At 47.7% G+C, this 14,583-nt stretch overlaps 1 protein-coding gene across 2 annotated transcripts in view; it reads right to left on the minus strand.

Annotated features, from left to right (window-relative positions):
• Positions 1 to 14,583, minus strand: part of WRN (WRN RecQ like helicase) — a gene marked incomplete in the record, with an annotated part of 240,253 nt that overhangs the window by 12,597 nt on the left and 213,073 nt on the right. For both annotated transcript variants that reach the window (XM_056569404.1, XM_056569396.1), the window contains 2 exon segments: positions 12,956 to 13,070; positions 14,283 to 14,395. In XM_056569404.1, coding sequence (XP_056425379.1) covers positions 12,956 to 13,070; positions 14,283 to 14,395 — 228 coding nt within the window.

Genomic DNA, 14,583 nt, shown 5'->3' on the forward strand with positions numbered 1-14,583 from the left:
TTCCAAAATTAGCAAAATTGCGTTTTTCGTTTTAATTTCCCCACAAAAATAGTGTTTTTTGGTTGCGCCATACATTTTATGATATAATGAGTGATGACATTACAAAGGACAACTGGTCCCGCAAAAAACAAGCCCTCATACTAGTCTGTGGATGAAAATATAAAAGAGTTATGATTTTTAGAAGGCGAGGAGGAAAAAATGAAAACGTAAAAATTAAATTGTCTGAGTCCTTAAGGCCAAAATAGGCTGATTCCTTAAGGGGTTAAAGGCTGATAGGGACCACGGACCAGCAGTGGATCAACCAGTAATTTCTTTTTATACAGTACAAGGTGGATTGTCACAAATACTTTCATTTGGCATTTGTAGTTTAAAGAACTGATTGTTACTCTACTGCTTGTATGTCATCTTTAAATACTAAAGATCTATTAGACCCACTGAAGAATAGCATTTAGCTATATATAACTAAAGCATGGTCTGCTGTGCAAAATGATATACACAGAGATTATCAACACACCGATTTCTTACTGAAGAGAAAGGGATTACACTGTTACATATTTAGTATGATCAAAAAAAGACACATGTTCATCAAGTTCAACAAAGGAGGTGAAGGGAAGGGGTAAGGGTGGATGAAGAGAGGGGATAGGGTTCTATATTTCTCTTCCACTGACTTTACTTTTCTCAGTGTTTGCTAGGCAGTTCTGGGTACAGAGTAACTGCCTAGAAAATGTTTTAACCACCAGAGCTGATGCAAACAGATGTCATGCAATAAGAGCAGGGCAGCCACTTAATATAGCTGAAGTGCTGATCATACATCTACAGCTGTGAAAAAAATTAATATTATACCCTGTAACCCTTCTAAAACTCTCTGATGAATTACACAGACTACAGAAATAATGGAAGGATGTGCTAATATAGATAACAGTAAACTGAAGGCCAATAAATTATGTTGCTTGCTGAAATTAAAGTTTTAAGAACCTTTCAGTTTTTTTCACATTTTGTTATGTTGCAGCACTTAATGCCCCATAATGAGAATATGAAAAAAGAATGCCACAAATCTTTGCTAAATTATCGAATAGGCAAAACTAAAATATTGCATTGACATAAGTATTCAGACTCTTCACTCACTACTTAGTTGAAGCCCCTTGGGCAGTGATTACAGTCTCCAGTCTTCTTGGGTATGACGTCACAAGGGTTGCACACCTGGATTTGGGGTTTTTATGACATTCTTCTCTGCAGATCATCTCTAGCTCTGTCAGGTTAGATGGGGACTGTCATAGTTACATAGACAGTATGGTTGAAAAAAAAGGAGATTTTTTATGCTTACCGTAAAATCTCTTTCTCGAAGGATCCATTGGGGGACACAGACCATGGGTGTATGCTGCTGTCAGGAGGCTTGACACTATGGCAACAATAAAAGTCGGCTCCTCCCAGCAGGGTATACCCACAGGCACCTGAGGTAATCCGTTTTAGTCCCAGAGCAATAGGAGAAGACCGACAGGTCAAGAGAAAACCACAAACTGTCCAAGCAATCAGAAGAAAAGGCAACTGAACACACCTTTGGACAGATAACTGAAATAGGAACACCAGAAAAAAGGGTGGGAGCTGTGTCCCACAATGGATCCTTCGAGAAAGAGATTTTACGGTAAGCATAAAAAAAAAATCGCCTTTTCTCTATCGGTTCCATTGGGGGACACAGACCATGGGACGTACCAAAGCAGTCCCTTGGGTGGGTAAGGAATCAGACAGGTGGACGGTGGGACCACTGCCGTCTGCAACATCTTACAGCCCAGAGTAGCATCAACTGATGCGAAGGTATGAATCTGGTAGCACCTTGAGAAAGAGTGCAAAGACGACCACGCGGACGCCTTACAGAACTGCAATGCCGAAGCCACATAGCGGAGGGCCCAGGATGCCCCGAAAAAAGGGTGGAATGAGCCAAAACTCTGAAGGGTGGGATCTTCCCCTTGCAGCGGTAAACTCCCAAAATGGTTGTCTTGTCCAACGACCACAACAGGTTGTGGAACAAACGCTTCCAGGGATGAGAAGGGGCCGGTAGGATGATGTTCTCATTGAGATGAAAAAGCCAAAACCATATCAGGTACGAAGGACGGAAAACAAAACAACTTGTCCTGTTATACAACCAGGAAGGGAGAATGGCTGGAGAGAGCTGCCAGCTCTGACACCCTCCTAACAGAGGGAAGAGCAATAAGGAACGCCACCTTCTGGGGAATGAGGCGAAGAGAAATGTCCCTGAGAGGTTCAAAAGGGGGGCCTTGCAGGGCATCTAAGACCAAGTGCAAGTCCCAAGGGAAAAAAGGGGACAGATAAGGAGGGGCAGGAGGGGCACTCCCTTAACTAGGTTCGGACATGATAATTGAACGCCAGAGAACATTGAAAAAGAATGGAAACGGCCGAACCTTTGACAACTAAGGGAGCTGAAAGCCAACCACGACCGGAGAAAAAGGCTGAGTTTCACATCAACAGAAATAAAACCGCCAAGTATGGTGGTAAATCTTTGCAGAGGAAGGCTTGTGAGCCCTCAGCATGGTGCGAACCACTTGGGAAGAGAAACCGCGAGTCCTCAGAACCGCTGTCTCAACCGCCACGCCGTCAAAAGCAGAGACGGCAAATAGGGGTGGCACAGGAGACCTGATATAGGAGGTCTGGACGATAGGGAAGGTGCAGAGTTAAGTAGTTCAGGAGCCCGACAACGACGACGTACCACGCCCGCCGGGGGCCAGTCTGGGCCACGAGAATGGCGGGAACGCCCTCTGCTGTGAGTTTCCTCACAGCCCGACCAAGAGAGAAGAACGCTTGGTTGTGGCGGGACGTTCAGAGGTCCACGCCTGGAGTGCCCCAGAGGTTGCAGATCACTGCAAACACCTCCAGATGTACGGACCACTCGCCTTAGACGGCTGAGGACCGGCTGAGAAAGACCACATCCCAGAGACGCCCGGAATGAAGAGCCCTGAGATGGACGGAAACCTGAGTTCCGCCCAGAAGGGAATTTGCCAAGAAGCAAGCAAGAAAGGATTGCCCTAGGCCCCAACATGTTGAAGGGGAAAAGGGCTTCTCAAGGGACCAAGGCCCCAGACCGGCCGGTCCTTGAAAACACCTCCCCAGCCCGACAGACTGGCAGGGAGGTGCAGGAAGGAGCGCCCCCAAAAAAGCAGGGGGGAAACAAAGCCACCATAGAAGGGACCGACAAGACTGTCGAGAGAGAACGATCTTGCGGTCGAGAGACAATGGAGACCTGTCCCACCGGAAGAGAATCACCAGTTGAAGAGGTTGGTGATGAAACTGGGCAAATGGCACGGCCTCCACGGCCGCCGCTAACCGACCCAGGACATCCATGCAAAAGCGAATGGAAACTGGAGCAGGGTGCCGAAGTCATCGGACTCTTGATAAGAGTCAGTCGATTGGTCGGCGGAGTTGAAAGCGGCCAGAGGCCGCATTGAACTAGAGCCCCAGGGGTGTGCGGTTGGACTTGTCTCAATTGACCATCCAACCGAAGTGAGACATGGTCTGGAGGTTGAGACTAAGACTCTCCAGGATCTGGGCCCTGGCTGGAACTCTGATCAGGAGGTCCTCCTCAACTATTGTCCGTAAAAGGACTATCACAGGTGGCAGGACTTTGGTAAAGGTCCGCGGAGAAGTGGTCAGACCGAAATGGAGAGCCACAAAAGAAAATGACCGTCCGGAACTGCAAAGCGGAAGTACCACTGATGACCGGGAAACATGAGATGTGGAGGCAGGCATCCTTGATGTCCATCGAGGAACGAAAATTCCCCATGAACCAGGGACGCCAGCACTGAACGGAGAGACTCCATTCGGGCTGGGAAAGCAAAAGATGCTGGCTGAGATACTCTAGAACCAAGATTGAGCGAACAGAAACGCTTTTCTTGGGGACCACAAAGAGGTTGGAATAAACCTCGAAAACGTTCCCCTGAGGGAACCGGGACAATTACTCCCTGAATAAAAAAGGAGCCAGATCCTGAATATGCATGGTCCAGGCATCCCAGAAGAGTAAGAGGCGACCAACCACCCGAGAAAGGTCGGCGGGTGGGGGCGACCCTTCAGACCGAGGAAGGCCTACGAGTGTCTACCAGGTAGCTTGTGGCAAAGGCAGCACATTGGCTGCGCATGGAAGCAGAACACAGAAAATCTCCAGCTGCAGAGCATCGGAGAGCTAGATTAAATAAATCCACCAGAGGGATCTTGAAGACTACCCTGGCGGAGATGGGAGACCATAAAGAAAGAGCCCTTGACACACAGGCCGAAGCAAAAGCAGGAAGATCCTGCTGTCTCAAAGGCAAAGTTTGCCAAAGTCTCCACCTTCATGTCCGCTGGATCCTTGAAGGCAGCCGCATCAGCCAACGGACAGGTAGGGGCCTTAGAGAGGCGGGGGACCGGCAGATCCATAGTTGGGGTCTGGAGAGCCAGAGCGGCGACCATAGGAGCGTCCTCTAGGGGAGTGCCGCTTGCTACAAGCTGGAGTAACGGGGCGAAGCCTGGGAGGGGAGTGCACGTGCCTGCCGGGCCGGTGTATTGAGGACCTCTCAAGGCAGTCACCACAGAAAGGGAGACCTGAGCCAAGTCGGATATAGACTGGGAGAGGGAGGAAACCCAGGCTGGAGGGGCGGCCGAACCCTCCGGGTCTGGAAGAGCATCCGGGATAGAAATAGCAGGGGGGTCTGGGGAAGCAGTGGTGCAGGCAGAACAAGAGGGTTCAGTAGAACCAGAAATTTTTGAGTTACAGCTTTACAAGTGTAATAAGTAACTAAGGGCTAGTTATCTGTTGGGAGAGAGGAACAGTTCTGGGCATGGACCACATCTCCCAATTCTGTCCCTAAGGCAGCTGCTGTGAGTAGTATTTTTGCCCATTGAGAACTGCGGCTGATGAAGAAGAGGGGGCTGTGCTAAACACAATGGCTCTGTGATTGGCCCTGCAATAACCCCCTATGCGCGCAAACAGCGCTGATTGGGGTGCCGTTCGCGCCCTTATGCAGGCTTTGGCGGCCCTGGGTGGGCGAGACACTTTCGGCAGCCGCGCTGCCAAAACGAAAGTAAGAACGGCGCCGAGCGCCCGCAATGGAAGATATGCAGCCCGGTCCCTAATGGTGCCCGCTCCCGGCCCCGAGCGCATATGCGTCAGCGGGGGAAGGGAGGGAGCGGGGGAGATACTGTTGGCAGCTGCACTGCCAAAACGAAAGTAAGAACGGGCGCTGAGCGCCCGTAAAGAAAGATATGCGCCGCGGCTGCCTCTTGCAGCCGCGGTAATACTGCGAAACACCATACACACACGATAAACTGAAACATACATGTGCCTGCTCAGCCCCAGATATAATAAAGAACCCCCAATAAAGGAAAGGAGGGAAATCCCTCCTGGCCAGCCCCAACAGTCCCCATATAGAAGAGTGGGCCAAAAACTGGGGGTCTCCAGATGTTGAAAGTCCTCCCTAAAGAAAACAAGGGGAAAATACTCACCTTAGTCAGAAGAACTTACCTCATGAAGTCTTCCCAATGAAGTCTTCAGCCAGCTTTTGTCACCTGCATCATGCCGGGCTACCATGTGCGAGCGAGACGAGGAGGGAGGTAAGGGGACCCGGACCCATGAGGTACAACCCCAGGTGCTGTCCCTTGGCGAAAGGGGGTTAACAGCACATAAACATAAATGCCTGTGCCCCCTCAATCGCAATAGGGAAACAGTGAGCCGCAGTTCCTGAGTTCCCACCTGAAAACAGGAAAGAAAAAGGAATAAAAAACTAACACGTCTCCTAATCCTCTGAAAAAAAAAAAAAAATGAGACCTGGTCTGGGGAGAACTCCAGACCATGTACACCTCCTAAAGACACTAAGCTAAAACTGGTTATCTCAGGTGCCTGTGGGCGGGTATACCCTGCTGGGAGGAGCCAACTTTTCTTGTTGCCATAGTGTCAAGCCTCCTAGTGACAGCAGCATACACCAATGGTCTGTGTCCCCAATGGAGTCGATAGAGAAAGACATATTTCCATCTAGTTCAACCAAAGGGGTATGGCTGGATGAAGGGGAAGGGATGTGATTCTATATTTGTGCATAAAAAATAAGAGGAGATTTTTTGTACTCACTGTAAAATATCTTTCTAGCCTTCATTGGGAGACACCTATACTGATGGGTATATGCTCTTGTCACTAGGAGGCGCTGACACTAGGAAAAAAGTTGGCTCCTCCCTGGCAGGATATACCCGCCCACTGAAAGTTAGGTAACCAGTTTTGTCACAAAGCAGTAGGAGAAGCCCACAAAGAAACATGTCCAAAGCACCCTAGAAAAGAATCCCGGATAAAAGAACCGCAAAAGATTATCCAGACAACAAATATGGAGTATTGGGTGGGTGCAGTGTCCCCCAATGAAGGTTACGAGAAAGAGATTTTACGGTGAGTACGAAAAAAAATCTCCTTTTCTCAGTCGCTCTTCATTGGGGGACACCTATACTGATGGGATGTACAAAAGCAGTGCCTGGGGTGGGAAAGAACAACAACCAGAGAAAGGGAATCAGTCCGGAGACTGAACCCCAGACTCCATAAGGCTCACGGACGAGACCCTGGGCCAAAAGGCAACAGAGGCCAGGAACTGCGGGTCCGGCAGTTCCCACCGGCCATGGAGATGGACTAAGACGCCAAAGGAAGGGACTGTCCTCCAAACCAATATGCCACATAGAGAGATAAGAAAGGGACACTTTGGAGACCCAATGGGCCGTAATCAACCTGGAAGGAGGTAGCAAACCAACTCCAAGAAGCACAGAACCAGCCAGAGGGAGAGCCCGGGTGATAAACAATAAAGGAAAAGGGAACGACAAGAGAACCAACCGAAACCAGAGAACATTGCGAGAAAAAGCCAGGGAGAGCTGTGGACCTCTGGGTCGAAGGCGGTCACAATCAAGGTAAAGACCAGAACCTCTAGAAAAAGAGGAAGAGAGACGGGGCCTGTCTCCGGAGAGTCATGGTGCAGAAGATCTAAAACATGAAGCAAAAATCTGTAGGCTCCAAAAAAAAAAAAAATAACAAAAAAAAATAAATAAAAAATAAAGGAACAGAACGCCCTGAGAAGGAGCATCCTGGCAAAATGGAGCGGCCGACCTAGGAACTGGAGGCTCCCGAGTCACCTTGAGGTTCTGCACCGTAGGGGAAGCCACCCCAACATCCGCAAAACACTTCGGGAGACATACTTCTATGTTGAGACAAGAATAAGAATGGTACAGAAAAAATGCCCCACAAAAGGGATCTCAGAGAAATCTGGGCAGGCTCACCACACATGCTCGAGACCTTAGCAACAACTCTCAGCATGCACAGCCAAAGGGCATGCTGGGAGTTGTAGTTTTGCAACAGCTGGAGTTCCAACTACAACTCCCAGCATGCCCTTTGGTAGTCTGTGCATGCTGAGGGTTGTAGTTATGCAACAGCTGGAGGCACATTTTTTTTATGAAAGTGTGTGCATCCAGCTGTTGCATAACTACAACTCCCAGCATGCACAGACTACCAAAGGGCATTTTGGGAGTTGTGGCAGTGTGCCTCCAGCTGTTGCAAAACTACAACTCTCAGCATGCCCTTCGACTCTCAATGCACTGAGTGTTGCAGTTTTGCAACAGCTGGAGACACATTGGTTGTGAAACAGAGTTTGTTTTCTAACTCAGTGTTTCGCAACCAGTGTGCCTCCAGCTGTTGCAAAACTACAACTCCCACCATGCAGAGAGACTGTACATGCTGGGAGTATTTTTGCAACAGCTGGAGGCACACTGGTTGCGAAACCCTGAGTTAAGTAACAAACTGTGTTGCGCAACCAATGTGCCTCCAGCTGCTGCATAACTACAACTCCCAGCATGTATGGTCTGTCAGTGCATGCTGGGACTTGTAGTTTTGCAAAAGCTGGAGGTTTGCTCCCCCCCCCCCCCCGCCACAGCTCAAACTCCCAGCAAGAAACTCACTGTAAACCCCCGCCCATGCAACCATCACTAACGCCAGAAGAAACAGGAGAGTGTGACTAACCGGTCTTAGACCCAGTGGTCCGAATGGACCAGAGTACTCTGAAGCAACATCTCGGCAGGACGGGAAGACCCAGCTGGGACCCCCTGGTCCTGGCCACATGAAGGTTAACCAGAAAACTGTTGCGTCAGTGTAGCGCAGCTGACATTGACAAAGGGAAGGATGAACACACCAAGTCAGGGAGACTGTGCCAAGGAAAGAGGAAAGCAATGGCAGTACCAAGACAACAGATGGTGGCCAAACCGGCTGTCGCTGAGTCATACATTAATGCATAAACTCCTCCAACAGAGGAGAGAGCCCAGGCAGCTTGAGCAGCAGAGAATAACCAAGAAACGGCAGAGTGCCAGGCCACAAGAGTGGGCAGAGCACACAGGCAAAGCCGGTGAACGCTCTTCTCATTGCATTCAGCAAACCAAGGACCCAGTCAAGGCACCCCACCTATTTAGGGGGGAAAAGAGATGGCTCCAGCTTGGTAGTAAAAAATGCTCCGCAAAATAGACCCCCTTACTGGAGGGGAAAAAAACAGGGGCAGTCGAGATGGAAAACACAGGCACAGACCATGCCAAGCCCCCTGATCACTGTACCCCCTGAGGAAGGGAGATTGCCAAGTGCGCCAGGTACTGTAGGAGCCTGCAAACACCGGCTGTGGTGAAGCAAACACAGCCCTGCGGCATGGGTTAAAGAACTGGGTGAACATAGCAATCCTCGGAATCCTGTGACAACCAACCGAGGCAAAACCCTGGACCCTGCGAAAAAAAGGCCTAAAGCTGTGGTAACTGAGCCATCCTGGCCACAGTCTAAGGGAGTAGAGCAGACGACTGAGGCACCCTGCATAGGAAAAACCAGGTAGGAGACCTGGAGGCATAGGGGGGGGGGGGGGGGGGGGGGGGGGCGCAAAACATACCGAGATTCCCCATTAGGCCCCATGGTGAGACAGAGGTGCTCGTCCGCAGGAGACCTGTGGAAAAAAGACCACAGGAAGGCCCGAGGTACACCCCACCGAAGGAGGGGAGGTGGACACTCTATGTGTAGAGTGTCCGTAACATATGTAGTAATGAGGTACCAAGACAGCATCCACGAAAAAACAACAGACATAGCAAAAAGTCAGATGGTATGGAAATTAGGTGTAGCACCTATGGTGTGCCATTACCCTTAGCAGACTAACATCATGCCCTTAGAAAGGGGAACATAGACTGCTGCTGTTTCTGTGAAGGTCTAGTGTACCTGCAGGACACGCCCACACTATCTGCTAATGGTGCTACACACCTGGACTGGTGTCGCAGACACAAGATGAAGGATGCATGTGGTTCAGGAAACCATACAGACACAGTGGACTCACTGGTAAAAGGTCCAATGAGGCACCGAGACACTGTTGCCGGACTGCACATCGAAAGTGGATTACCGGACTGCAGCTGGGGAGCAGCATGCATGGTAGGAGGCCTGGTGGATTAGAAGACCATGCAGACACGGTCTGCTAATTGGCCAAGGGACACACCAGGTCCCTGCGGTCAGAACAACCCACTGAAAGAGGGTTACCAGCCTTCAGTCAAGAGAGCGGCAGGAATGCGGTGAGGGACCCGCGAACCACCAGGTGGTGAATTGTACAGGGCCCATAGAACCCATGGGTCATCCCTTCGGAACCTCATCTGTCAGTGGGTCAACTGAACTTCTGCCGTGGTGAGGGAAATGTATGGTAGGTGACCCGATTGAGTAGAAAATTAGTCATTAGCCAGACAACAGACTAGCTGACTGGTATAGGATCCCTGAACACGCAGGGTAACTCCTTCGAACCCTCCCACTGAAAGTGGGGTACTGTAGTGCGGACGCTCTGATGGGGACCTGTTGGTGTAGGACACCCTACAGACTAATATCTGGCCAACTGGTATACAATCCCTCGAACTGCAGGGACACTCTTACAGATTTCGCACACCGGCAGCAAGGTATGGGAAACCCCAGCTATACGCGGAACAGCCCCATGATGGAAGACTGTCGGCAGCAGATATTGTTCAGACCATTGTCCGGCCTATCGCTAGGGTACACCTCCAGGTGCTGGCTGATAGCGAAAAGGGGACAAGAACAGATAGGTGAGCACTGTAACCTTTGTCGCATGTGGGAAAATGGGGAGGCCATGGATAGTATCCCCGTCTTCCTGGAAGATCGGGAGAAATTGAAGAGCCGTGAGTGAATTGAATCCCTGTCGCACTGCACAGGGTCTATTGGACACGCCGGGTCACTTCTTCAGACACCTTGCACTAGCAGTGGGGTACCAAAACTCCAGCCACTGATGTGGCAGCCATGTGATGAATGACAGGCAGCAGAGGAAACCATGCAGATAACTGTCTGGCTTACTGATATCGGGTCCATTCTGTGTCCACTAAGGGTCACCCTCCCTCGGAAGCCTCTCACTAAAAGTGGGGATCTGAAACTCCAGACAGGGATGCAGCTGGCATGTGACTGGTGCCTAGTGGTGGTGGAAACCTGCAGTCACTAGTAAGGCTGATTGCATGCACTTTTTTTTTGTAATAAACATGGCAGGAAAAGAGGGGCGCAGGGATGCGATGTATCTGCGCTGCACAAGCCCCTGAGTGCCCGCCATGGTAGGGTCACATTTCCCTACTGCAGGGACACTAACATAGATATGGACAATGTAGCCACTGGAGCGGCGATGGCTCAGACCATCGCGGTATAGGAGCACCTGTAAGCGGCAGTATACACTCCAAGATTAGGGGGAGGCAGAAAGCTAACCCGCACTTCGCGCGCTGCAAGGGAGAAGGAGGTGGGCAGAGCTAACCACTCCACTGAGAGCATAATGGCGCCAGAGAAACAAGGGACACCACAATGAAAATTGTGCCGGCATAATGAATCTCCCCTGGCGGCTGAAGGTAAAGGCAGGCTGCTGCGCAATGGAGCTGAGATCAGCTCCCTTACAGTTCGTCCGCAAGTCAGTGAGCGCACTCTCAGCTCATCTGACCCTGTGGATGAGAGTGAAAGTAATACGGAGAGTCTATAGAAGGCCCCCACCTACAATAAAATGAACGCTTCCAATAAGCGCCCTTGCCCCACATGTTGGTGATCACTACCCTTATTGATAGAGTCCATAGCCCATGAAAAAGTAGGGTTTACCCTTGAGTGCCAGCCATGCAAGAGGGACACCTGAAGAAAGGGGGGGGGGGGGGGGTAAGAGGTCGTATACTTCCCTCAAACCTGGACATACTCACCCTGAAATCTTCAGTCTTTAACTAGCTTATGGCCATGCTGCATCATACCAGGCTAAGATAGCGGGGTGAGCAGGAGCAAGTGGGGGACCCGGACCCAAGGTACAGCCTCCAGGCACTGGCCATTGGCGAGAAGGGGTTAACAGTACATACTCTATGCCTGTGCCCCTTCATCGAATATGGGGGAACAGGTAGCGCAATGTTCCTAAACCCCCACCTGAAAAAAGGAAACAAAAGGGAGTAAAGAACTAAACAGCCCTTACAAGAAAACAATAAAAAAAGACCAGGTCTGGAGAGCACCAGTCATGTGTCTTGCCTCCTACTGACACTAGCTAAAACTGGTGACCTCACTTCCGGTGGGCGGGTATATCCTGCCAGGGAGGAGCTGACTTTTTCCTAGTGTCAGCGCCTCCTAATGGCAAGAGCATATACCAATCAGTATAGGTGTCCCCCAATGAAGAGCGAAAGAGAAAGTTATTTTGCTCTAGCAATGTATCTAACCCTGTTTTGAGGCATCCATAACTGTTGGTGGAAGCCATTTTCAGGTCTATCCAGAGATGTTCGATTTCGATGTTCGAAGTCAAGGCTCAACTGGGCAACTCAAGGATGTTCAGAGTTGTCCATAAGCTACTCATACGTTGTCTTGGCTGTGTGCTAAGGGTCATTGTCTTGTTGAAAGGTGAACTTCATGCTCAATCCAAGGTCCAAAGAATGACTCTGTACATTCAGCTTTTTCTCAACCCTGACCAGTCTTCCGCTCCCAGCCACTGAAAACATCCCCACAGCATGATGCTGCTATCACCATGCTTCAATGTAGGAATGGAATTGGGTATGTGATGAGCAGTAAGGCTAAGTTTCCACTTAGTTTTTTTTCTGGCAGTTTTTGGAAAACTGCCACTGCAGTTTTTGAGCCAAAGCCAGAAATGTATTCAAAAGTAATAGGACATATAAAGGAAGGACTTACACTTCTCCTCCCTTATGGATACACTTCTGACTTTGGCTCAAAAACTGCAGTGGCAGTTTTCCAAAAACTGCCAGAAAAAAAAACAAGTGGAAACTTAGCCTAATGGTTGATCTTCTGGAAGCTTCTCTCATCTGCACACAGGAGCTCAACCAGAATGACCATTGGGCTCTTGGTCACCTCTTAACAAGATCTACCCAATTACTTAGTTTGGCGGGGCGGTCATCTCAAGGAAGAGTCCTGGTTGTTCCTAACATCTTCCATTTAGGAATTATGGATGTCCTCATGTTCTTGGGAACTTTCAAAGCCTCCACACAATCCTGTCTCTAAGCTCTACAGGCTGTACTTTCTACCTTATTTTTTTTCTCTGATATGCACAGCTATGAGACCTTATATAGACAGGGCTGTGTCTATCCAAATAATGTCCAATCAGCTGAATTTACCACCGATGACTCCAATCAAGGATTAGAAACATCTCCAAGATGACCAAGAGAAATGGGAGGCCTTCACCGCAAATTTTTAAGTGTCATAGAAAAAGGTATGAATACTTATGTCCATGCAAAATTTAATTATTTCCTTTTTGATTAATTAGCAAATTTTGTTTTCACTTTGCCATTATGAGGTACTACATGCGGAATGATGGGAATTTTTTTTTTTTTTAAGACATAAACATAACAAAATGTGAAAAAAAGGGAAAGTCTATAAACTTTCCAAATGCACTGTATGTACAGCAGAAAATATCAAACTATAAATGTACAATACCTTTAAACTGTTAGCGAGGCAGAATTCCTTCACAACCTCCACAAGGGGTGCCAGCATATTAGCCTTTGCCTCGGACACTCCATCAATTTTTTTCATACTTTCAATGGTAGTTGGCCTGCAGATGTATTAAGAAGTAACAGAAAGACTGATTGATTTGAACAAGAATGTTATGCCAATACCTTTTTCTAAATAAGATAAATACCATAAATAAAATACAATAAAAACATTTATAAACTCGTATTGGTCTTGCATTGACATGAGTACAGGGTCTGTAACTTTGTGGCATACAAGTAGTCAGTATATTTAATGTATGAAGAGTGAGATGAGATTTTGCAAATATTCCTCATGACAATATATTATATAAAATACTGTATTTGTTTCCTCTGTCACAGCTACTACATATCAAGTGTGTAATACACCAATGTTTTCTGTAAAAGCTCAACTTTCATTTCATCCTTCTTTGCAAGTGCTGGTGGCAACCAGCCAAGCAATAAAAAGTATGTACATTATTTAAATTTTGCCTAAGATAATGAGTGGGGTTTTAAAGAAAACATGATTAATCAGTCAGGCTTTCTTTAAATAATCCAACAAATTAAATTACATTCCAGAACACAGAAGCATGTACATTTAATCAATTTACACTCAAAAATAAAAAATGTTTATGTGTGATATATTTACTACAGTATTGTTATAGAGTCCCTTAGTGTTAGGTCTCCTCACCCTTCAGGCCTTCCACCTTTCATGCTCTGTATCATTGGACATGCATGTGCAAACTGTTCCCCTCTTCACTTGAAGAAAAAGAGCAGACACAGCGACATCCATAGCTTCACTGACAAGCAGAGAAGAGATGGAACATGGACAATAATTAACATTCTCTCTGCTTGTCGGAGAATTGAAGTACTCAATACTTTAGCTACAGCATGGTGGAAGGTCCCAGTATCAAAAAGCTGCAGTGATGCTGCCTGTTCACAAGCCTCCAATCATGGCAATGATGGGCTAATAAGAAAGGAAACATTCAATAAAAGGTAAAGGATCACCCAAAGATATAGTTACAACTTCTTATATTTAGATTGATGTGAGCGGTTCGCAAATAAATTTATAGGATAATTCATTTATATACAAAATTGCTATATGTGTACTATTATATTTTCGTTCCCTCACCCGACCTATTTTGAAAGGACTTCTACTTTTTTGTGCCTCAAAAGTCAGTCATTTATACAGAAAGATGTATTTAGGCTTGGAGGTTTCCATCAGAGAATGGACCTCTAACTTTTCAAAAAAAACTAACATTTTTTAAAATACTGAAATTCAAAAGAAAAACATGTACCTAAATTTAGCCATATCCACAAGCACCTTGTTAGTTGCTAATACGGCCGGTGGGATATCCTTCTCGCTGGCAATTTTTTGTCTAGCTGTTACAAGTTTGCCATACAGTGAAGTCTGTGGAAAAGAAAAACTCCCCAGTTAAAGTCTTCAATAATCTTATTCTGATAAGCGGCTAAGCACACCACAACATACCACAGTTCTTATTTTGACAGGTATTACATTATTAGGACTGTAACCACACAAAGTACTAAAAGCGGCATAATGAATTACAGAAAAAAAGATGGGGAGAGATAATGGAATAA

This window comes from Hyla sarda, chromosome 1, assembly GCF_029499605.1.
Source record: "Hyla sarda isolate aHylSar1 chromosome 1, aHylSar1.hap1, whole genome shotgun sequence".
In the NCBI taxonomy this organism is placed as follows: Eukaryota; Metazoa; Chordata; class Amphibia; order Anura; family Hylidae; genus Hyla; species Hyla sarda.